A 24608-nucleotide genomic window follows, 5' to 3' on the forward strand; every position below is an offset into this window, starting at 1 on the left:
TCAGCTTCTCCGGCTCCAAAACTAATTTATTCCTGTTTTAAAGGGTGTATGGGTGTGATCCAATCTTCAGGATCCACAGCTCTGCTGTGGAAAAGTGTAACATAGTTATGCACATTGCAGAGAGGATCCAGGATCAGATTATTACCATTATTTGTAGGTGAACTTTGTCAAGCAAACAATTTTCACAGTTCCTTTAGTGTTCATCAAGACAGGTTTAATTGATTTATATTTTGCTTTGGGGAAAAAAAAAGTATATATTTCTTAGACTTTACATGATGAGGAAGTTGCAGTTACACTCTGGATTTCAGTGATGCACAGCAGAACCAATATCACAATTCCAACCACATGCATTGTTCGAACATAGACAGCGATGTTTTGCTCATTACTAACCTGAACACAGATGAAAGAAGTTGAAACAAAGAATAATTGTTCAGGGAAAATCTCCTTACCCACAAGAGAAGGGATAATTCTCTTCCTAATTTCACCTTGGTTTAAGTGAGGTATGGCTCTCTTTTTTTTTTTAATTGAAAAATATCAGTTACCTAGGGGATGAATTCAACAGTTCTGGAAGCATTAAAATAAGGCATCAGTAACTTACAATGGCCGTTCCCAAAATGCAGCCTTTTCTCATCAGTGCCATGTTTAGACTTCTTGTATCCACAGAATCTACAAGCAACAGAGAAAAAAAAATATAGAGAATTTTATGTGTTAACTGCAGGTGGAAACAGAATAAAATGTTCTCCCTGCACAATTAAATGCCTGTTTGAAAGTTTAATGATATTTACATTCTCTGTGCCCTATAGAGGCATGTGATGTTCTCAGGGAATTTGAGGAAATTGGCTAATGAGAGGATTTGTTGATTTTTGACCCCTACAGTTTAATTTTACAATTGCCTGAGAATGTGTTTATAGCATTTTTTAACAACTGCTGCATGATTTGGGCTGCTAACGTTAGCGGGCTCATTACTGACTGTGAGGCAGTGTTTGGAGCTCCCGGGCAGCAGACAAAGGATTGAAAACCAGCCACACCACAACACCCGACGTGCCACAGTCATCAGGGCTCCTCTGGGACGTGGAAACAGGAGAAAATGTGCAGATCAGACACCAGACTCACCTCCCAATCAAGATGTACACCACCACTGTGAGGAGAATGATGGCCACTGCTGCTGAAATGGCAATCATCACCACCTGGCTGTTCTCACTGGAGATGGAGAACGCTGCAAAGTCAACACAAAAATATATAAATAACCTTACACACGCACATCACACTGATGATATCACAACTGACATGCATAAAGGGGACAGACATCATTATATAGCATTTGGTGTCCTGGCAGTATTTAATCCAGTACAGAATTTTTCATCAAGCAAATAAATACAAGGGAAGAAAACATAAGACTACAGCCATCTTTGCCAATTTACCAAAGTTGTTTCTGCTACTCTTAATTTTTACTCTTGCTAATTGTAGCAACCTGCTGGCAAACTGATACTTATATACAAACATATACTTAAGTAGTACACATGTCGTGTATGCCATACATACTTTGTGTCATGCTCAGTAAGGAACTTTTCCTTGGCAAGAAATCCCATAATCATCACCTTCACTTTCCCTTCTGTATGATGGAAAGTGCTTTTAGGAGCTGAGTTTCCCAGTTAAGCCTGACAATATCCACATGAAGGTTGTGGAAAGCCAGGGCATGCAGACACAGATGTCTACAGGGAAAATAAGGGCTGTTTTCTGCCTTATGTTGGGTATCCCCCTGTGGTCCCTAAGCATGGAGCTTTAGACTGTTCTATAATGACAGGATGACTTTAGACCTTTGGTGTGAGGACCAGTTTCCAGCAGAGACCTCCTGAGCTTCCCTGAACACAGCAGGACTGAACTCCTCAGCACTGTGCTTTAAGTCAGCTGTCCAAACCAAGCTGAGAGCTACCACTCCTGGCTCACACAGGTTAGAGAGCTTCTGTTTAGGGTCACATCATTCCCATCTCCACCTATTACACACCTGCAACTGCACTCAGTTGTGATAACTTGGCACAGGAACAAACTTATGCCATTTGTTGGTCATCTGTGTAATTTGTACACTCATTATTGAGATGTGCACCAATGTCTCCTTCCACATTTCTACTTTTTCTTTTTCCCCTTCTTTTGGTAACATTACTTTGCAGAGAAAACTCATTTACCTCTAAATTGCTAATTTTTTTATTTCTGCAACTGATTTTTTTCTCCTTGTTATAATTGTCCTACCTTGAGCTCTAGTTTCAACTAGTATGCCAAGTCACCATAACAGCAATTTGTAACTCTGTTTTTTAAACAGGAAGCTTGTTTGCCTTTCACAATAAGAGCTGGGGTGGAGAAGGAAGAAGTGGGGATGAAATACATAAAATATCTCAAATATACATGGAAGCCAAGTGAAAAATTTGCTTGACACTACTCTTTGTTTTCCTATCAAACATCCTCCCTCAGCAAGAGCCATGGCCTAGCAAGGCATCGATTCTGGCCTGAGGTAGAAGCAGGGCAAGGAATGGAACAAAACACCATCTGTGATAGTTATGGGATACTCTTTTATAGCCTGTTTCAAGTTTAATGATAAAATATAAAGTTATACAGCAATGCTACCAAGAAAGACACATCATAAATAGTTATGAGACACGTTTCCTCAGCTAGAGAAGGAGTGAAAGCAACCATTCAGATCAGTCAGAAACTGGGTAGGATGTCAGTATAAACCCTTTGAACAAATACATACAGTCTGGGCTGGTTTCAAACTCAAACTTGCGGCTGCTTGTCCCATATCCAGCTGCAGTTCGGGCTCGGATTTGGAAGACATAGGTGGTATCAGGCTTGAGGCCACTGATGGTAACGTTGGTGCCCTTGGCTCTCAGAATAGTATAGCTTGTCTCTTGTTCCTGCTTTTGAAAAAAGAAGTGATCGGATTAAAACCACACCCTAAAAAACAGAAACGATAGGTACTAAATTACTACAAACATCCTGGAGAGGACTGGCATAATTAATATTTATAGCCTGACAAATGCTTGTACAAACATTCATTTTCAATCATCTTTTAACAAGATATCTTAAATCATCAGATTTTCTATGGTATTGTGCTGTAAATTGAATACTAGACACGCTGAGTATATGACATTTTATTAAATGGCTTTGCAACATTTTGTCCGTGGTCTGTAATACAACAAGAAAATTATTAAAAGATTATTCAAAAAACGTAAATCAGGTTTGCCTACTGCACTGAACTGGAAGTGCACAACAGGCCAACTTAGACATTTTAGGGCCGTGCAGAGCTGTTTCAGGATGCAGTTTTTACTGCCTCACATTTTACAAGACAGTGGTTACCTTTATAACAGTCAAGAGAAACCCCACTTGGGCTCCTCAGCTCAGAAAAGAGGCAGATTTAGCTGGTTTTCTACTATGCTATAAAAACTATGAGATAGTTGTGTCCATCCTCATTTGGACAAAACCTGAACTCAGTCCTGGACTACGTTCATAACCCCACTCTGCTTAATAGTCACCTAAGTCTGACATAACGTTTTTTATATAAAATAAGAGGAGGACTGGTTTGTAATTTGGTAAGTTTGGATACACTTCACACCATGTGAAAAGCTAACTCTGAAAAAAGTATGTCTCAGTCCCCCTGTAAGCACATAATCTTAACATTTAAGCATGCATTTGGAGCCTGAGGTAGTGCTTATTTTACTAAAGCCATCTTGTACCAAAAGAGCATTTTTGGCTTCCTAAATATGGCAGCTGGAACTGTCTCAGGAAAAAAACCTCTTGGCCAGCAGCCACACATGTGGGAAATTGTGAGAATCTCAATTGTTTAGGTTCCCCACCATGAACATTTTTTATTCTGGAGGTGGTGGGGGTTTCATGTGATGTCCTTTTACTTTGAACACTCTGCAAAACACTGCACCCATTGAATTTTGCCGGGTTGAAAGCAGAAACCGAGCAAATGCACGTCGGATGCAGAGAATCTCACCTAATTCTCATCATGTTTTATGGCATTGCATTAGCTGGTGAGGGGCTGACATTTCAACTCTGACAACACTGGAGTGCCAATGCACGAGCACAGGGGTTGGAAAATACTCAACACGCTCACTGCCAAGGCCATTTCACCTCCACGTGTAAAGTTCAAGTGACTGGAGTTGTTTTAGCGTGTTTACTCTGCTGTGCTGTCTGCAGGAATAGAGTCAGGATATTCTAGGTTAGTAGGTGAACATCAGAAACTGTTCACTTTGGTGTGCTAAAGAAGCCTAAGTGCCCTGTTCTTGGCAGTCTTTGATATAGAGCAACAGAAACATTTACACCATAGTTAGGGGAATTGCCAGAATCTCCACGTAATATTCAACATTATGCTCATGAGAAAGCACAGTGAAAGGAAACAAAGAAAGAAAAAAAGGAAAAAAAAAACCAAAAAAACCCCAACCAAACAAACCAAACAAAAAAAAAAAAAAAAAAAACACCAAAAAACCAAAAAACCAAAAAACACCAACCAGAAAACGCAGCTAAGCCCGTGCCTAAAAGTTACCATCCAGAATCCAAACCTCAGACAGGGTGAGCTGGACCCAGTCTTCAAAGAATGACCATAAAAATGTTTACCATGGCCCATTTTCTTTGCCCAGTAAAAATGAAAGGAAATCAGCGTTGGACCTCCTCAGAGTTTCCCTGTACTTCTCTAAATCGTTCTCTGTTCTAAATTCAGGGGAGCAAATTTACAGGAAGACACTCTAAAGAGCTAACAGGCTTGTGTAAAATTATTTATTTTTTAAACCAACAAAGGCCTAGCACTATAATTTGCAGGCTTTCCTTATCTTGTCATTCAGTTGGATGTAGGGAACTATTTTAATTTCAAAGACATAATAATCTTGTCTTTAAAACACAACATCTTTTGTGTATGCTATGACTGGACATTCATTTTGATCTCACTTTAGGCTGCTTTTATGAAATGCAAACATTTCCTTCTGGTGCAGATACATACGTGCAAGGGAAAATACAGTCATGGCCCTGTCTGTTAATAATCCACATTGGAACTTGGAAAATAAACCTCTAAAACAATGGTATGGAGGATGTAATGGTATCTCAGTTTATGGGAAGCTTTTTACACACATATTTTGTAAGTCATTTTTTATGTTACTAGTAATCAAATCAGTGCAACACCACATAAAAGCCCAAGTTTATCTTTCTTGGGGATAAAGCAAAACTTCAGAGATACAGCACCATAAGCAGGAATACACAAAAAGGAGAGCCAGTCTTTGCCAAGCAGAACTTTAACCAAACACTCTGCCTGAGGATAAATTTGAACTTGGAGGCACAAAGCAATTTCTTCCTGAATATTTCTGCATAGTTTACCAGACACAATCTTTGCTGGGAAGCAAATCCCACTACTGTTGGTGTCTCGTTTGCAAGTGACATTTTCTAATTTTATACTTTGTTTTACAAAAAACATATTTTGGAGACATTTTAAATTGACAGTGGCAGCACCAGTAAGGGAGAATGGTCTGTTCTTTTCCAGATAAGCCCAGAGAGTATTTATATCATATAAGGAAAAATATTTTTTCCATTGGCTTCATGTGCACTTGAGAGGCCAAAACCTGGCTACACATTTCTGGGAGGCCACAGCCCTGATACTGCTTCCCTTATTGCCAGAAGTGAACTCTTCATGGATATGACATTTCCTCCAAGTCTCGTGGAGTATTCATGGCCTACCTGCACTCAAAGCCAGAATAATAAGAGTTTAAAAGCAACAGGGTGCATTTGAATGCACTTTTTCAGCCTCAGAGAGAGTACAAAGTGCAGAGTTATGTGTTGGCTGTAACCACTGATCACACAATTCCTATGACACCAAAGCAAATCTATTTTAGCAATGTGAGACTGCAGCTGAATTTCACTCACTGTTTGCAGAAGACTCCATCTAAATAAAGTGCACATAATTTAATTGTAAGCCACATATTTAATTGAAACAAAAGCCACATATTTAATTGAAACAATTAATAGTTTATGAGTGGTATTTAAGAGATGGCTTTTTTCTGTACCTTCACATGAAATGATGTACTCCTTCAAGAGAACATTATTATGTGAACAAGGACAAGGAGGAAACAGAATAGGACTTGTGCAAGAAAGCAACATGGCTTTGTTATTTATGCACTTTGATGGCTGAGGCACTTAAAATTCAGCACAGCGTTATATGGATGAACTAAACTGAGGTGTCATTTAGTACCATTAACTCAACATAAACTGTTATGCCTTACCATAAAAGAAATGCCTAAAAATTCCATACGGTCTCCCTCTAAAAGAGGATTTTTTTTCTTTTAAATGTTTTGAATAAGTATTGATTGGGGCTTCATAATCAAGCTCTAAAATTTTTTACAAAAAATACAATTCTATTCCAACCGCTGCTCCTGAAAAACTGCAACTCAGTCCATAATGCTATGAAGTGTTCAAAGCCAGGCTGGATGGGGCTTTGGACAACCTGGGATAGTGGAAATTATCCCTGCCTATAGCAGGGGGTTGGAACTAGATTATTTTAACGTCCTTTCCAGTCCAAGCCATTCTGATTCATTCCAAAAAGTTAGAATAGTTTCCTAAAGCTGTAGCTACTAATTTCTTTAGACACATATAAAGCTCTGGTCTTTTGGCTACACAAGGGCAATAACTGCTGAAAAAAACCCAAAATAAATGGGTTAATTAACTACCCTTGGGAAAATGAATATATTCCACACATTTTTATGACAATAATGAATTAGAAAAACTACACGATATTATAATGTGGACACATGACATTCTATTTTTTATTCCAAATCTCTTGTAACATTCTAAATACCTTAAGAACAGCTTAGCAAAATAATGTCACAAACAAGAGGTATGACAGAATTGGGCTGACCTGTATTGCTCTATTAATGCTCTGGTTTTTAATTTCTAAGGGATGACAAAACACATATCAGCTGAAAACAAGCAGGATGAAAAAGGATGGCTCAACATAAATCATCTACCAGCAATCAGGTAGATGACTGCCAGGAGAAATACTCAGATATGCTAACTCCGAAGGGTTTATTTCCATCTAACAGTGGTGGGGTTTCTGATGAGCACAACCAAGACGATTTCTGAAGCAGGAAAGCAAATGGAAGGGACCAGTTTGAAAAGAAATCTCTCCTTTTAAAAGAGGAGGGAATGAAGCATGCTTAGAGATCTCAGACTGAAAAGCAGCATCTTTCAAAGGTGTTTCGTGGAGGAATGAAGAGTAACAATCCAACATGAGCTGCTCTGGCCTCAGGTAAGTTTATCACAGCATTAGTTTTGAACCTATTATAATTTGCTTAAAAATACATAGATTCAAGTCTCCTGACAACAGATTTGTTTTTTAAATTTTTTTCCCCCTCATAAACCCTGAGGAATAGGCCTCTGACTCCCCAAGGGCCTGCAGGACACACATTAAAAGTGCTGGTGCCAGAAGGTTGGCTTTTTAAAAGCCTTTTGCTCTAAATGGTCTGGCTCCCATTGTCAAGCACTTGGCTCCCTGGTTTAAGAAAACTGTCTGGTGCATATGAACTCTTGATCACAGACTTCAAAGGGGAGAAACACATGTGCAAGATCAGCCTCCTAAGACCGCGGGTTGTCTTATAAAGCTGTCTTATGACAACCAATTGCTCCCTGAGAGTGGATACACCCAGTGGGAATAGGAGCTGCATGCTCTGTCTGTGCACACAACAGCACGGGATGACAGTTTTCTTGAACAGAAAACCCCAATTTCGGTGTAGAAAGATGATCATAACATCCCAAACCAACACAAATAAAACTTATTGGTGATTTAATTAAAATTAACTGAATGCACACAGCGGGGAAAAAAATCTCTCCCTTTGGAGCAAGTAAAACTCAAGAGATCACCTGTGCTGTTTTTGGCTGGGGTAGAACTAATTTTCTTCACAGCAGCTAGCTGTGGCTTTGGGAATTGCGCTGAAAACAGACAGGTTTGATAATACAGAGATATTTTTATTATTGCTGAACAGTGCTGACAGTGCAAAGGCCTCTTACACCTTTCCAATGAGGAGGCTGGGGGTGAACAAGGATTTGGGAGGTGACACAGCCAGAACAGTTGATTCCAGCTGAACACAAGAACATCCCATCCCACATGGCACCATGCTCAGCATGTAAAGCTTGGGAAGAAGAAGGAAGAGGGGGATATTTGGAGCGATGGCACTTGTCTTCCCAAGTCCCTGTTACATGTGATGGAGCTCTCTTTCCTGGGGATGGCTGAACATGAGAAGTGGCAAATGAATTCCTTGTTTTGCTTTACCTGGTAAAGTGTCTTATCTCAAACTATGAGCTTCATCACTTTTACTCTGACAGTTCTCTCCTCATCCCACAGGGACAGGAGTGAGAGTGGCTGCGCGGGGTTTAGCTGCCAGCTGGGATTAAACCACAACATCACCCTAATTCCAAGATGCAGAAGAGAGAGCTGTGTGCCACAGCCTTTACCCTGTGGTACAAAATTCCCCAGGCAAGGGCTTCCACCTGGGGAGACTGGAGCTGGAGCTGCCACAGCTCTTGGAAAACAAAGGTAGGGCCAGTGGCAGCAAGAGCAGTCAGAGGTAGGTCTCAAATCAAGCACAAGTTGATCATCTGGAAAAACAACCTGGCCTGTGCAAGGCAAGCTGAAGTTCTGGCATCTTTCAGGTGTAGGTTCTTTGTGATGTAAATGTATACTTCAAGCCTTGCTAAAAGCCAATAAAAGTGTCTCTTCCCTTAAAAGAAATTTGGAAGTAAGAGACCGGAAATAATTTGTGCATCCTTTTTGTACTAAGGTTGTACAAATCAAAACAATCTGGTCTGTGAGCTGGTTCTTCTTTGCTTCTCAGGCTCAGGATCTGAAACTGATCCTGTCCTCACTGAAATGAAAAAAAAAAAAACCAAGAGTGGAAGTCCACAGAATGCTGCTCCATTATGTGAGACTGAGCTGAAATGTTTCAGATGATTTCTTTTTCTCCCTTTATCACTAGCACGAGGTATGTTTAGATTTTCACTAGGGTTTTTGAAGGTTCAAGTTCTCACCAAAAAACTCTTCTCAAAATCAGATTACATGAATTTGGGAGAAATCTTTTCAGCATACAGCCTTCTGATCCTCTTTCTTCAGCTGAAGATCAGGCATGAACTATCAGCACCACACTGTCCCACTGTAAAGCTCCATGAAAAAAAAAATTCTGAAGATTAACTGAATACTTACAGAGTATTTTAACAACATTTTCTTAGAGGATATTATCACTACATCTTCTCTGGTATGTATGAAATATAAGCCTGATTATTAGATATGAAGAGCGTTAGCAAATGCTCAATTAAACCAGAATTCTGGCATTTTATTCAAAGTTTGTTAAAGTCAGTAGCAATGTATCAAATAGATCTATCAAAAAATGGCTAATACCACACTTCTCAATCTCCACAGCAATTTAGGACCTTTTCAATTCTACCAGCAACACCTCCTAAAAAGCTCCTATTACAATTTTTTTTTTTTCTAAATACAGATCACTATAGGAGGATGTATAAATAAAGAGTTGTAAATAAAAGAAAATGTCAATAAAAAGCAGAACATATTTCATGGCAGATTTTCTGTCATTTGTAGTCATTTGCTTATAATTTATGAAGAATTCAGTTATTAATAAAAAGAACTTTCACAGTGCAAAGCAGCCCAGAAGATCAGCCAACATTTTCCAAATAATTTTCATGTAAAAGATGCTTGTGCCAAAGGGAAGCACCAGCACATGGGTGCTGATAGATAAATGTATGAACACTGACAGCATGATAGAACAGCATAATAAGAAAATTTTAGTCAGGAGAATAAGAAAAGAAAGGAATTACGTATTGACTGCATTACTTTGTGTTTGTTCTGATGTGCTTGGGGACGAATTTGGTAGACAACACAATGATTTCACTTTGTATTTCCTGATGTTCTCATTACCAAAAATCGAGCAATTCCAACACTTAGTGCCATTGTGGCAGACTGAGTAAACCTGAGTGTTTCTGAATCATTAACACAGGGGCAAGATGCAATGATTTCATCACAGTACTGCTGAGGAAAACCCCTCCCCTTTGATCTTCCCACCTTTTCATAGTATTTGACCTCGTAGTCCAATATGATCCCGTTGGGATGCTCGGGCTCTTGCCAAGAGAGGGACACGCTGTTCCTGGACGTCCTGTCCTTCCTTATGACTGTGATGGGGGATGGAGCTGCAGAGGGGTGGGGGGGAGGGGAGGGAGAGAAGCAAACCGAGTTTATCTCCGTTCCAGTTCTTGGCAAAGAGCGCGCTTTCCATTTAAACGACTCCCGAGCAAAGGTCTGGCCCCGCATCAACAGCGAGCAGCTGGACTGCAGCCGTGCTACTCATGCCTTGGAGCACCCTGGTCTCATGGAAAATGAGCTGAGATTTTTCTCCTCGACTGGAGGACTGGTGGCAAGGCAGCAGATGGTTTTGATCTGCTACTACAGTATAAGCAATGAAATACATTCAATGGACGAAAATACGGAGCAACATAGCAGCACTACCTATTTGTTATAATGCTGAGGTATTATCATTACCAGACTGCAGAACTCTGATAACATTTTGATATGAAAGTCTAAAAGGGTGCTGGGATGCATTAAGTACAAGGAGCTCCTGGTATTCATGGCTGGGAATAACCATCAGCACAATTCAGCCTCTTTGGCATCATGATTTGGTAAGCTCTCCAGATTAAAATTGCTCCCATACACACTTCTCCTTCACCACGTTTCTTTGAAAACGAAATTTGAATGAAAAAGAAAAATCTAAACTGTAAAATAACGTATTTTTTTTACATGCATTGATCAGGGTTAGGCGTGACAACTGATTGCATGCCACAGATTCACCCACCACCCACGACTTGGAAATAATATCAATGTTAAACAAACACATAAAAAATCATAATTACTTAAGATTCTTGAACACTGGTCCAGTTTTAGACCACCCAGATCCATAAGTTGTTCCAAGACCAGGTCTGGGTTTCCTGGACTCACTAAAAGCCGTGCAACTTTTTTGAAAATTATTTTGTTTTGTTTCTTTTGGGTTGGCTTCCCACTTCAAATGCTTCTCTTCCATGATTTTGGCCAAAATTCATCAGATTATATCTTACAGATCACACACTGAAGGTTGTAACTGCCATTTCAAAAAAAATCTTTTACTAATAAACAGCCTTTTATCTTAACATGTAAATAAAATGTGTTTATAAGTTCAACATTTGCTATCCTAATAAAAAGGTTCTAGAGCTATCTCAGCAATTTAGTATCAGCTGAATCCTCTGAAGCTTTTATTGTTCATATAAAACCAGCTGCACTTTACAGGCATTACATATTTACATGCTTTAGCCAGTACCCTTTCTGTCTGGGTTTTCATTTCTGCAAAGGAACTTTCAATAGCCAGGAGAAAAAAAAAAAGGGGAGAAAAAAAAGAAGAAAAAAAAAGAAAAAAAGAAATGTTTTAATTAAAATAAATTTTGGAAAATTCATTCCAGCAAAATATACCTTCCAGTCCTGAGTCATAATCTAAGTAGTGAAATCCTCCTTTAATGGAGTGGAGGATCCACCTTGTCATGTCATGTTCATTCCAGGCTGAACACATCCCCTGAACAGCATTTTCACATTTCACATGGTTCACAAAAGATTAAAAAGTTGCAATTTTTGTTTCATCAGCAGGACAAATTTATCCTGTATTTAAACTACTAATATAAATTGCTGTAGGGCTTTTTTTTTTTGGTAAGGTTTACTTACTTCAAGTAGAACGTGAAAGAGTCTGTCTATTTTACTCAGCCTCACCAGAGCTATGCTTGGTGAAAAGGAGGTGAAAAGCATTTAGGGGAAGTAGACAGGATTTGTGTGCAACAAACATCCTTCAGCAATTCCACTTGAATTCCACAAACCAGTGCCAGAGCCAAAACACAAAAGTGCTTAGCAGGCTGAACTTCTCTGCTGTAGCCAGCTCCATGTGAACTCATATATCCATACTTGCTGCTTTTATGCTCTCCTAAGTCATTTTTATGTCTTCTTTTTAAGTCAAGCTATTTATTTTATTTTATTTTTTTTCTTGGTATGTGAGTAGATTGTCAAGCCCAGTACCCAGCTGTTAACACTTCCCATTAAGGTAAAATTAATACTGATTTTATGAATAATTAATATATGATTAACAGAAGCAGCTTTTCCCCTAATAAATTATGGTAATTTTGCTCTAACAGATTCTCAGGGCAGGCTGAAACAATCTTGCATGCTCCAATACAGATATACTTTAAAAAAAACAAAAGCTTTCTTCTAACGCAGTATTAATTATTTTGAGCTCATTTGCACACATCTCTGCAGATGCTCCCAGTAACTTATCTCCCAGCAGTTTATTAGAAAACATCTGCTCTGCAGTTATCAATAACATCATAAAACATTCATATACCTTCCCTAATCCCTAGGGTTCCCAAAGCTGCTCAGAAATGAGACATCCAGAGTGTCTGGAAGAGTCAGCATCCCACTGCAAGGGCAGAGGGAGGGGAGATAAATAATCAGGGGAACATAATGTTTCAGCCTCCTTTAATTCCACACCAAGCTGAGATAAAATGGAAAAAATTCCCAGCTTATAACCTTTCTTTGCTGGTCACTGAGAAGCTGGACTGTCAGAGTTTTAAATTTTAATGCATTCTTTTAGGATTTTTTTGCTATACCTGTCGGATAGGTGGGTTTGGAAAGTGTTCCAAGTCTTGAACCCAATTAAAGGAAATATCTTGTTGAGATAATTTCCAAGTTTATGCTTAAACCTACTGCCATCAATGAATTTTAGATACAGTAAGAGTTAAGGTAATCTGAATATGGCCCCAACCCAGGCCTGGGTTGTAGCTGGGAGAAATAATTTGACATTTGGACCATTTAATTAATTTCTTTTTGTATGCATCCCCAGAATACATTGTAAAACTTAATAAACTCTGTTCTAAATAGTGTCTAAGCAGAAGTCAGCCTTAATTTCCATTTTGTAATACCAGAGCAACTTGGTTACTGTATTTTACTATTTAATTGGAAGAGTCTGAAAATCCAGCAGAGAGAAAAATCGAAGTTAAAGGCAATTAACAGTGAAGGCATCATCATACTCAGCAATGCAGTCTTTAGTCTTCCACATGAGGAAGAGAGAACCAAGAGTTTCCTGAAAAGAATTAAATAACCACAGTAGGATGAAACCAAATTCAAAATCAGGCTACAAAAAGAAAGAGAAATATGTGATATTTAGAACAGCCATTTTTCATTGAATCGCCATGATTTTTCTATCTTAAACTGAAAATTTAAAATGACATTTCTGCCTCAAATCTGCAGCTCCCACTGACAAAATAAAGTTTGCGTTCTAGGTTAGCAAATAATGAGACCATTATGAAGCTTTTTAGGATTAGTTGAAGTTTTAAAAACTATATTGAAGTCTCATTAGCAATGCAAAGGCTAAATTAGTTTATCATTTAGAAAACATGCATGCAAAGGTGAAACTTAATACTTTTTTAGACTAAGAAGATGAATTAATGCTGTTTCAGTGATTTTTTTAATTAATCCCATGTCTTGTATGCCTCTATGTATTTCCATTTTTATCGATATTTTGATTAATGTATTAGTAGTCACTTCTTCACTTGAATAAGAGCTGGCTTTTTATGATTAACTTTAGGCTCGTATGGACATACATGAAGAGTTTTAGTCTCAGGAGTCCCATACAATGCACAGAGAGGCATTTTTACACATCACATGGTTAGAATTTGTCTGGCACTGCAGCCTAACTGCTTTAAGCACTTAATAGGAGCCTTGAAAACTCCCTGGAGTTAAGAGGGGAAATGTACTTTGAGCACTCTGTGTTGTTAGGTAGCATTTGTGACAACTGGGAATGTGGATGTTGAAAAGGTAACAAACACAATGATTCAGGGAGCTTAGGCTCAAGTGTAAAAAACTCCTCAGTCATGACTATTAAAGGTGCAAGCAAATAACATGAAGGATCTGCAGAGACGACAATAAAACTCTGCTCAAATTGATTTCCCACTGAAACTGACCCCAACAGATGATTTGTTTTCCTCCAGTTTAATAGCAGCTATATATAAATTTCCTTATTGACTTTTTCCTTATTCCTTGGTTATTGTTTTCATATGTGACTGGCCTACAGATGTATAAATGCACTAGAAGAAAATTCCCTGTCCTGTGACAGGGAGAACTCAGTATTAACTCTGGGAAGGCACGTGTGTACAACTGCTGAAACATTTAGAGCCCTATTGTTTCTGGCTTAGGCTTTGAGACCACAAATTAAATTTTAGGAAAGGATTTAATTCTAAAATGACTCACAGCTCACTTCCAGCTTTTGCTTGCAAACGAGAGTAAAATATGCTTTGCCTAGGATGTTCCAAACTATGCTGAAAGATGGTGACCAAGCAGAATTGACTGTATTACTCAATTTTCAACTTCTGCCCTCCTGAACAAATGAACTTGTTCCTTTTTCTTTCTTTAGAAAACTGATGCTGTTATTATCTAATCAAAATACTGTAATCTGATATAACCTATAAATTTTCTTTTATGTCTATGAAGCCCCTAGGAGGTAATGTGGAACAAGAGCAGTAAATAAAAATCATAACCTGAAAATTAAATCTGTGTTCTCTGACAGTAGAATCCACAGGGACTCAAACCTAAATCAGTCTTAGAGGACCAGCATACAAACCACAAAACTATCATACAATCCAAAGTAGAAACACCAGTGTTTGAATGAACAAACTGATCTCTCACTTGGAGGCAGTTTCTCTGGGACACTGGACCCACACCCACAGTGTCAGGACACGAGAGAACCAACCCTGGTGCATGGCTGGGTCTGGCACTGCTCATAATGCTCCACACACACATTTTGATTTATGCAAAACCACCCAACATCTGGGGGTTTTGAGAACTTTAGGTTTCTCCATCAGTTCCACTGCCCATCAGCATTCAATTCCTAACAGAGTCGCAAGTACTGACTTGCAAATCGGTATAATGATGTCACACCTCCATGGCATGCTCACATTAACATGAACAGCTGTGCTTGTACTTGGATTCTTTAACATTTCCAGCATCTATTCTGTGGATCAGTGTAAAGGGGTTTATGACAGAAGCCTGCTCACAGAAAGCAGGACCTGCCCTGTTCTAGCCCTCCTCTGGCTGCACTCCTATTCACTTTCTCTATTAAGAGCAGTGATGTGCTGAAGCAAGCAAGCCCCATCCCACAGGCACATTCCAAGAAGGTCCCCAGGTGGCTCCCAGGAGGCAGGAGGAAGAAACAGTCCCACTTTAACAACATTTTGGAAACCTGCTAAATCCTATACACTGCTCCTCCAGATACAATTCCACACCACTTCAAGGTGCGTGCAGGCTCAGTCCTTTGCCCTTTAATCTCCAGGACACGTAGTTAAACCAGCACAGTGCCTGTGTTTGTCCTCCTGCACCTTTTCCTTGAGCTGGAGCAGGCTCAATCTATTTTTATGACCTGGGCTGTAAACTGTCACCTGATCTTGTAACATCACCAGGTGACCATCAGCCTGAAGGTGACGTGCCTTCCCTATCGCCAGGAACGAGGCATCAGGGACTCCACTCATCCCACACCAGCAAAATGCCCCTCACACCAGCCCCAGGCTGGATCCTAGCAGGACTCAATCATAAGGAAGGGGGTGAAAAGGCTCACAGTTTCTGGGAGGTGGCTATCAAGATCACACATCAAAATGTGGAAGGAAAGAAATAGGACAAAACTTCAGAGGCAAATACAAGCAGGCTGCCTTTGGATGAAATAAAGCTGGGCACATTTCTCCCAGAAACAGAAAAAAATTAAAAACCAGTTTGTTCATGGCTGTTCTAATGGATGACTGCCTGCATTATGGCAGAAGTACCCAAATGCATCTGTAAAAGGCTCCAGCCTGTGGTTACAAACTCCAGAGTGGCTGCAGGCATTTCACAGGTGCTGTGGAAGAAAGACTGCAGGGAACTGGAAAGGGGGAAACAAGCAGCTTCAGCAGGAATTACACCAAAAGGCAGCTGCTTGATTTCCCTCTCAACTGCAGAGAAAGGCAACCTTCTGGGCAGCAGCTGTCACTGGACAAGTGATTATCAGAGATCATTTCTCACTTTTACAAATAAATTCTAAATTAAAAGAAAACGTCATTAAGTGTAGCACAATCGTGTTCTTGCTTCTCTTTTTTATTAAAAGAGATAGCAAATGCCTTCCCCAGAGCAAACAGAACGTTTGATTTGCTCATGTGTTTAACACATGCACAATAAGTCATGGAAATGCCACGTCCATTTGGGAAGGATCAGGCTGCACAAGGCACTCACTTCAGAAACTGGAAATTATGGTGCCGTGGCATTCCCAGCTGTTATTTCAGAGAGGAGACAAATGCTGGATGTGCTTTCATAAGAATTCATCCCAAAGGTACTCACAACACAAATGTTATTCTTTCTGCTCTCTGTTGAGGTGGTGATGGTGGGAGCTTTGCAATAGTTCCTATTTTTCACTGAACGTGTTAAGACCGTATCAGTTTAAATAAACTGTTTTTCTTTGCCTTCCCTACCCCTTTGTTACATTACCTTAGAGGATGTTAGAGCCTCCCGTTTCCTGGTGTGAAGTTTTTAGAAAGAAGAATTTATTCACCATGCTCACAACATCAATGTTCAAGTGCTGAGCAGGCTTTCCCTTTCTGTGGTCATTTGATTATTTCCTCAACCAGAGAAATCCCATTCATAAGGTAAGAATATACTCAAGAACTACCTCTGAAAATGCCATTATCTAAAACTGGAGAAGACAATTGCCCTCAAATAAGTAATTTATGAAATAAAATATTCCCCTCCTTTTAAGTAATCACCAAGAGCTCCTGAACTGGTCTGTCAGTAAGTCTTTTCCACCTGGTCAGAACACACTATGAAAAGAAACAACATTTCTCAGACTTCTTGTCCTGTTGTTTGGAGCAATTGCTTTTGTGAAGGTTAACCAGGAAAGAGCCTCTAACAGAAAGGACTCGAAAGGTGCTGACATCTTTCACATGCTTTTAGATTTGGGGATGATTTAATATTTTTGTTTGATTTAAAACATTTTTTTTTAATGTACATAGAGGCATAGGTTACTAAAAGGAACGCTAGAAAGAAGGCTCTTTTTGCTCTAGAAGCTGACACTTCTTACATTCACAATTCCCATTGCAGGAGTAGTCCCCAAACACAAAGAAACATTTTTTTTCCCATCTGTCCCCAGCCTGCAAATTGCCTAGAGGGAATTGCTTCAAAAAGCAAAGTGATAGCTCTGTTTACAGTCAAGAGGAACACAATTTCCCTCAGTGATCACTGAGAACACCAGCACAGATAACAGAGAGAGACATAAGTCTAGGGTTTATTATTTAACAGAGGATTAATGTTTACCTACACTTCTTTATTTTCACTCTTTTACCAAACCAAGATATTAAATGAGAAGGACCAACAGAAGCAAGGAAAGAAAACCATTGTCCACCAACTGCTGAATAAAACTTCACCATGATGTGTGGAAAAGCCAACTGAAAGCTTTGAAAGAGAAAAACTCTCTGAGCCACAAAGTTCACCTGCGAACTTTCTGTCAGGTCAGGAGCGTTCACATGAGGACTGTGCAGCACTGAAGAGCCCAATGTGTGTCACAGACTTTGAAGCCTTGGCAGAGCTTCCTTGACGTTCAGGGGAAAAGGGATCAAAGACTTTGCAGGCAGAACATCTCTAGCTAATAACAGGCTATGCATGGAGTGACATTGTTAAAACACTTCCCTTTTATATCCCTGAAGGAGTTTTATTGAGTTAAAACGATCCTTGAATAGCCTCTGGGCTGAACTGTAAAACACATTTGAAGAGCGTAAAATCTTTATTTATGCCAGGAATGTTTGAAACTCAAAAGATAAATGTCATTCAGAGAAACAAGCATGTCCTAGGTATTCAGTACATAATGGGGCACAGCTGTAATAACAGTCAGTGAACCAGAGACTCCCTACATCATGTCATTAGCTCACTTTTAATAAGTCTATCTTCTTGTCCTTTTTATAAGGGCCATAGGGAAAGAAAGAAATATATCATCCCCCAAACATCTGTGCCTCTCTCAAATTGTCTCTCTTAGAAGACAGATCTACTTAAGGGACTTGCCTTGGGATAGACATTGTAAAGTGCACACAAAACTCTCTAAATGTGGATTTTATTTAAACAGGGAGCATCACACATCATTTGTGAGCTGCTGAAGACAGTGCAGTGCAGGCTGAGCACATAAATAGCATCAAAGTACCTGCAAATAATCAAATACATACAGTGAAACAAACTTGGGGCTGAACTTATTCCCTTGAAGCCACAGATTTCAGGCAAATAAAATTCTGGTTCTGAGGAGGTTTTAACAAGCCTTCCAAGGAGCCACAGAAATCTCTGCTTAAAATAGGACTGAAAAAATTGACTGGTTCTTTCTCCACTGTAAATATGTTTATCCCTCCAAGCTGAAATTAACACATGGCTTGGAATTTTCAATGGCACAGGGAGATCAAGATAATGCAAATGAGCTATGTCTGCCCTTTCACACTCCTGATGATTCTAATTTCTCTACCTAGGGGTTACTCTTGTTCTCAAGGTTTTTTTGAATAATTTTCATTGTTATTATTTATAATGTAGCTGTGCATGAGGTGCCTCGGTTTGGATGCAGGGGTGGTTACTCTCTAAGCATCCTCTATGAAAAGTCCCTGACAGAGAAAGAAATCAACATTTTACAGGTGCACAGCTGAACTGTGGAGAGGCCAAAAGTCAGGGTTAGGTACTTATAGGCTCTCAGCTGAGAAGCATAATCACTTTCTACAGTTACTAGGACGACACTGATGTTTCTAGCCAAAATTTAGCTCACAAAAAGCCTTCAACGTGTCCTCTGCAGGGATTCCTCTTTATTCCCCAATTTATTTACTTTTGGCACCTATCTGAATCCTACCTGAATTGTGTGGAAGAGCTGTAGTGAGCTGAGGACAGAATTTGAAGAAGTCTCTTGTTACAACGTGTCCCCTTTGTTCCTCTGCTGATGCCAGGATATGTGACAGCACAAAACTCTCTGGAATTGGTTTAGTGCTGGCATTGTCTTATTGTAGCTGAATTTAGTTGCTACCACCTCTTGCAGCTGCACTGTTGGGACCTTGGGTTAAAAGGCCTTAAGTACTTAAGAGCTAAGCTCCATCTGAAGCTGTTACAGTGTGCTTTTGGTGATCAAAAGAAAACAATCTATTTTATTATCAATGCAATAAAGAACTGAGGTACGGGGGAAAAAGCAAAATATTTGGGGATCGGCATGAGTATATTGGGAAAATACAGAAAATGTAATTATTTTCACTAAACTTTAATGCTAAGAATTATTTTGCTGAAACTATGAACACTGAATAATAATCAGAAATAATGGAAGGGGTAAGAATTCAGGAAGATGCACATGGAAAGTTGGGGTTTTGAGACAAAATATTCAGATTGACGTGGAACAGCTGCTCTAGCCAGGAAAATGTCACAAAAAGAGGGTCACAGACTTGACCCCCTTGTTCCCACCTACCCTCTACAGGGTTTTCATTTTGCTCATTGTGCTTGCTCTGCCTCATGGCCCCTCTGGTCTAACCTGGACTTGTGACCCTTCACAGCAACCCAGACCCATTTGGATATGGTACAGGGAAATTAATGTAGAAAAGCTCTCTTGGGACAGCATTCTAGACCTTACAGAGCTAAAAATGCGCTTCTGATATATCCCTTTTGTGATCTGACCAGTCAGGGAATGCAAGACAAATTGCATTTTTGTAATTATACTTTAAGAGACAGCTTACATACATAACTGAAGTCTAATTTTAGGAATTTGCAGAGTTTCTAAGGGAATTTTAACACAGTAAACCAATTGGCATGATCAAGAGATAGCACAATTAAGCCTGTACTAACCCACATCACCTAAATGTACTTACAGAAAAAATGGGCTATGCACGAAAGTAGAAAATAAACAAACTGCTTAAGCTGCCCGTGGGTTGCAATAAACAGAGCTGCTATTGCCAGAAATCCTTTGACTTTGCCAGTACATCCCAGGCACTGTGTGTTCCACAACAAAATCAAAATCCACCTTGCGGTGCAAAGGCAGCGGCTCTGGGCCCTGGGGAAGCACACTGCAAAGCAGGAGGCCTCTGCAGAGAAAGAACTTCCCTGATCTTGGACAGTTCATTTTTTGGACCATCCCCAGGTGATTTCTAACTGCTGTGGTGATGAACAGGCTGAAAGGCAACATCTCTGAGAGAAGAAAGAGAAGAAAAGAGGGCAACTCAACAAGGATGCTCAAATATCCAAAACAATGAACTATAACAGTAACAAATTGAATGGACATAAAATTCAGGTTCCAGAGCTGAATTGGGTAGATTCACCTCTGTCTGCCTACTGCACAGTTAGACAGCCCCAGAGAGCATTTGGAAATGTAGTGACTGGTGTCAGGAAATAGCCTGCTCTCACATTTTTATGCCTCCCACTACAGCTGATCTGTGATTTAAGGAGAAAACATACATCCTCTACAGTGAAAAACATTGCAATAACATAGCCCACCAGGAGGATGCCTACTTAGAACAATGTTAACTTGCCAGTGATTTAAGGAAGACAGAAATGGAAGTATTTTGGGGACATGGTGTGGGATGGGAGGACGTGGGAGAAGGCTTACTGAACTCATGCATGTTTTCAGTACCAAGCTTCCTGATGGAGGCTGCATGGAGCACAACGACAGAAATTTCAGCATCTAGTCTCTCTCTTCACTGGCAAGCACTGCTCCTAAAAAAAGTTACACCTAACCAAATGCCAGGGAAGAGCCTAGATTTTCTAGATTCTTCACAACTTTCAGATAAATGGAGCCATGTCAAATGAGAAGCAAATGGCAGAACAGTGCAGCGATGACAAAGGCTCTGATCCAACAGTCAGGGCACACTGCCGTGCTCATGCAGGGGCTCAGAGGCTTTAATAAGTCTCCACAGAAGCAGAGAGGTCCTTTTGTACCCCATCAACTGTGACACCGTGATCTAATTCAGTATTCAGCTCCACATCCCCATCATGCTGGCAATAATTCAGAGTTGGTGAGACAACTTGTAAAGGAGAGAAAAAAAAAAGCTGTGTTTTAAACCTCTCTAATTTAATGTTAGCTTTTTATGTGTCTAACATCAAAGCCTTTTTTCACGTCTGTTTAATCAAAATTAATCACTAAGATTACTACAGTAATTTACGTTGGAGATTATTGAAATGAGTGTTTTATTAAAATCTGGTTTTATTAATAAAACACATTCTGGCTAAGGAATCATGTGAGCCTGCTATTAGAGACTATTAACTGGGAACTGGGAGTTAATCATAACAGTCACGCTGCCAGGTTCTTTGACAGAAACACGCACTGGGTTTGCTTCTGCTTTTACTTTTATAGGAATATTCAACTCAATTAGTTACCCCAGCACAGAGTAAATTCTGCAAGGCAGGGAGAGGAAACAAAGGTACACAAAACTCAGTAGCTTTGAACAAAGGAAGGGTGAGCAGAAAGAGACTCACCAGCCTGATTAGTTGTGATGCTGACAGCAGCAAATTGTCTGGAGAGGGTGCTCAAGTCAGACACCCCGTTGACTGCATCGATCTCGAAGGTGTAGTTGGTGTGTGCCAGAAGGTCCACCACTGTCACCGTGGTGTTGGTGAGCCCGCTCTGCCGCGGCAGGAACCGCACGTTGTCGCTGCAAGGCTCGCACATCTTGGTGTTCCCTCCACATTTCTTGCAAATGATGTTGAAGGTGACATCTTTCCTGCCTCCAGTGTCCAGAGGCCAGCTCCAGTCCAGGATAACAGAGGTCTCGTTGATGTTAGAGATCACATTTCTTGGGGCAGATGGCGGTCCTGTGAAAGGAAACGGGAAATCAGGGGAATGAGATTTTCTCCCTAAGGAGGCTCCAAAATGGGAGTAACAAGGGCACAGAAGTATAAAAGTAAAACTCTTCTGGTTATTTCCTGTGGAGACTCCTGAAATATTTCACTAGATTACAGACCTAGGCTATCAAGGACCATGTTTTCTTATAAAAAGAGAGTCCCCTCAGGGTGCGGTTCAGGACTGAGGGCTGGAAGTACTGGTAGCAATATAAAAATCCTATTTCTCCTTCTCGAGTCTGACAGGGAACAAGAAGGAGAAAATGAAAACAGACACAAACCCAGCCCACCAATTTTTAGCAGCCTGTCCAACACTCAAGAAGACACGTGAGGCAGTGGATGGCTGACTGCAGTGGGGCATGAGAGGAAGCAAGCAAGCGAGCTGTTGTGGAGGTACAGATGGAGGAGCAAGAATGACAGCCCCGAGCAGAATGATGCTACTCACTGGTGCAAGCCATGGATGGAGGGTCTTTCTCAGAGCGAAAGTAATTCTTTTCACACCTGCAGTTCAGAGATGCATCTTCATAGGTGGAGCTGTGAGGGGGGCATTTGGCACACTTCACATTGCCAGCAGAGGCTTTGTAGAACCCAGCTCGACAGGCTGCAAAGCAACAGGGATAGAGTTTTAAATTCCATGGACATCTTGGTTTTAACATGTGACTACTGCCCTGGAACCTACCCATATGTGGATCACAGTTTGCAGACATTTATGGTCTAAATTTGCAATTTTTTCTCATAATGAGAGCTGACAGAAATAAAACCTCATGGTAGAACGGAGTTCTTGCATCAGCTTGGATTTGCATTTAATTTTGCCTGGAAAACAAAACAGCGTATTGCACCACTAAGAAGAAACATTTTCTATGCTCCATTTTGAGAACTTCACTCCTTTTTCTTCTCTTCTACTTAATTTGCCAAAACATTGGCCCTATCCTGAACAGGAAACTAACTTTATCCTCTCCCTACTGCTAACATTTGCTTACAAGGGCACACTGATTGTAAACTATGCCTCTTCAGTTCATCAGGTGAGGGCTAAGCAAGCCAAAACCAAGAAAATAAACTGAACAGAGAAAGATCTCATCCAATTTTGAATGATCACGACAATGAGTGCCTTCTGATACTATCAGGAACTTGTGTGATGTGTATAAGAAGGATATTTTTTGTATTAATTCAACATAAAAGAAAAGGACCACATTTTAGAACACATTCACCTTTTGCTGCAATTTGGTTCCTCAGCAAACACTGCCCCAACTCCCAAGCACATTAGGAAAACCCCAGGATATTCTCATTACAAATATAATGTTAAAAAGAAGGGTAATACAAAGGAAAACATGCCCTATTTTATGTCTGGAGCCTAGGTTAAGCTTAGATAAAATTGCCTGAGACCTGTCACAGAATTAAATGCTTCTTTGGAGCAAAAGGAATGGCTTCACCAGTCTTGAGATAAGCCTAACCAGGGACACACTTCTCAGTTTTGCTTGTGGACACAAATTGATTCATAAATAGTCTAAAATCTGAGATACTAAACTGTGCGGTCTTTTTGTGTTCATTCATGCACTGCCAAAATAGCAAAGTCTTTAGATGAGCAGCCTGAGGTGGAACAAAGTCTGAATAAACATTCCAGCATCTCTGTAAGTGATGGAGGAGGGAGGGACTGTTATTGTCCATCACCAAAACCCAAACAAACGCCTGGGCAAGGCAGATTTTTTGGTTAACTCGTGGTGCCAAACACCTGAGTGAAACACTCTGGTGAATAGTGAGAGAACAATTACTCTGCTCTTCTCTGAAACATCTTAATAAGGGAAGGCCTCCGAAACATCTTAATAAGGGAAGGCCTCCTCCCACTGCACTGCACACAGCAGGAGGAGCACAGGTTTCACAGGGAAGTGCCAATCTCAGCCACCCTTCAGCACTTCCCAGCCCTGGCAAACAGAAGCACTTGGCTGCAGCGGCTCCCTCTGACTTCCAGGCTACAGCAAAGCAGCTGGGAAAGACAGCTCCTGCTCCAAGTTCTCTCCTGCAAGCCCTGAGGAGGCAATCCCAAGTCTGAGCCCCTGGGGCAGCGGCCCAGCAGGGAATCTGTTACAGCAGAATTGCCAAAAATGACCTTGTGTGACCAACACTGACCCGCCCGACCTGGCATGGCCTGTCCGCCCTCAGCTGGCATTTCTGGTGATCCCCTGTCCTCAAAGGCTGCCAAGGGTGTTTGGGGATTCCCATTCAACTTGAGGAAATAAGGGAAACCAAAGTCCCTCTTACCACGAGGAGGAAATGCAGCAGGAAACAACTGGCTTTTTTTGTTTGGCTGTTGATTTTGCAGCCTTTTACAACTCAAATCCCATTCCCTCCCACGTGCTGCCCCATGCGGTACCTTGAGCAGGCCCCTTTGGTGGCCCTCTGGGTGACAGAGGAAATTCCAGTGATTTCCCTGCCTCTGTTCCCAGCCCTAAGACAACAAGCCAGGCAGAAAAGAATGGATGCCAAGACTGTTCTTACCAGCACTAATAACTAAGCAAAGACAGTAAGGAATGAACATCACACTTCATCTGCCTAATTAACACAGAAAAATTGCATCAAAACTTCCCATGGGGACCTGTTTCCAGATATTAAACTCTGATGATTTTGTTTAACCACCTTGAAGAGACACCTTTACCTTTATGGGCAG

The 24608-nt window shown here is 40.4% G+C and overlaps 1 protein-coding gene across 5 annotated transcripts in view; it reads right to left on the minus strand.

The window, feature by feature from the left end:
• EPHA3 (EPH receptor A3) overlaps positions 1-24608 on the minus strand; it is a 186284-nt gene that overhangs the window by 40359 nt on the left and 121317 nt on the right. For 3 of the 5 annotated variants that reach the window (XM_042037906.1, XM_042037902.1, XM_042037904.1), the window contains exons 4-9: positions 22392-22547; positions 21584-21919; positions 10103-10227; positions 2747-2909; positions 1114-1216; positions 599-666 (exon numbers count right to left, since the gene is read on the minus strand). In XM_042037906.1, the coding sequence (XP_041893840.1) occupies positions 599-666; positions 1114-1216; positions 2747-2909; positions 10103-10227; positions 21584-21919; positions 22392-22547 (951 nt within the window). The remainder of the gene's footprint in view (positions 1-598; positions 667-1113; positions 1217-2746; positions 2910-10102; positions 10228-21583; positions 21920-22391; positions 22548-24608) is intronic. The other 2 variants (XM_042037903.1, XM_042037905.1) reach the window with 1 other exon arrangement.

Source organism: Corvus kubaryi, unplaced genomic scaffold (assembly GCF_017639235.1).
Source record: "Corvus kubaryi isolate FWS band 111438036 unplaced genomic scaffold, C.kubaryi_AGA036_p1.0 37391, whole genome shotgun sequence".
In the NCBI taxonomy this organism is placed as follows: domain Eukaryota; kingdom Metazoa; phylum Chordata; class Aves; order Passeriformes; family Corvidae; genus Corvus; species Corvus kubaryi.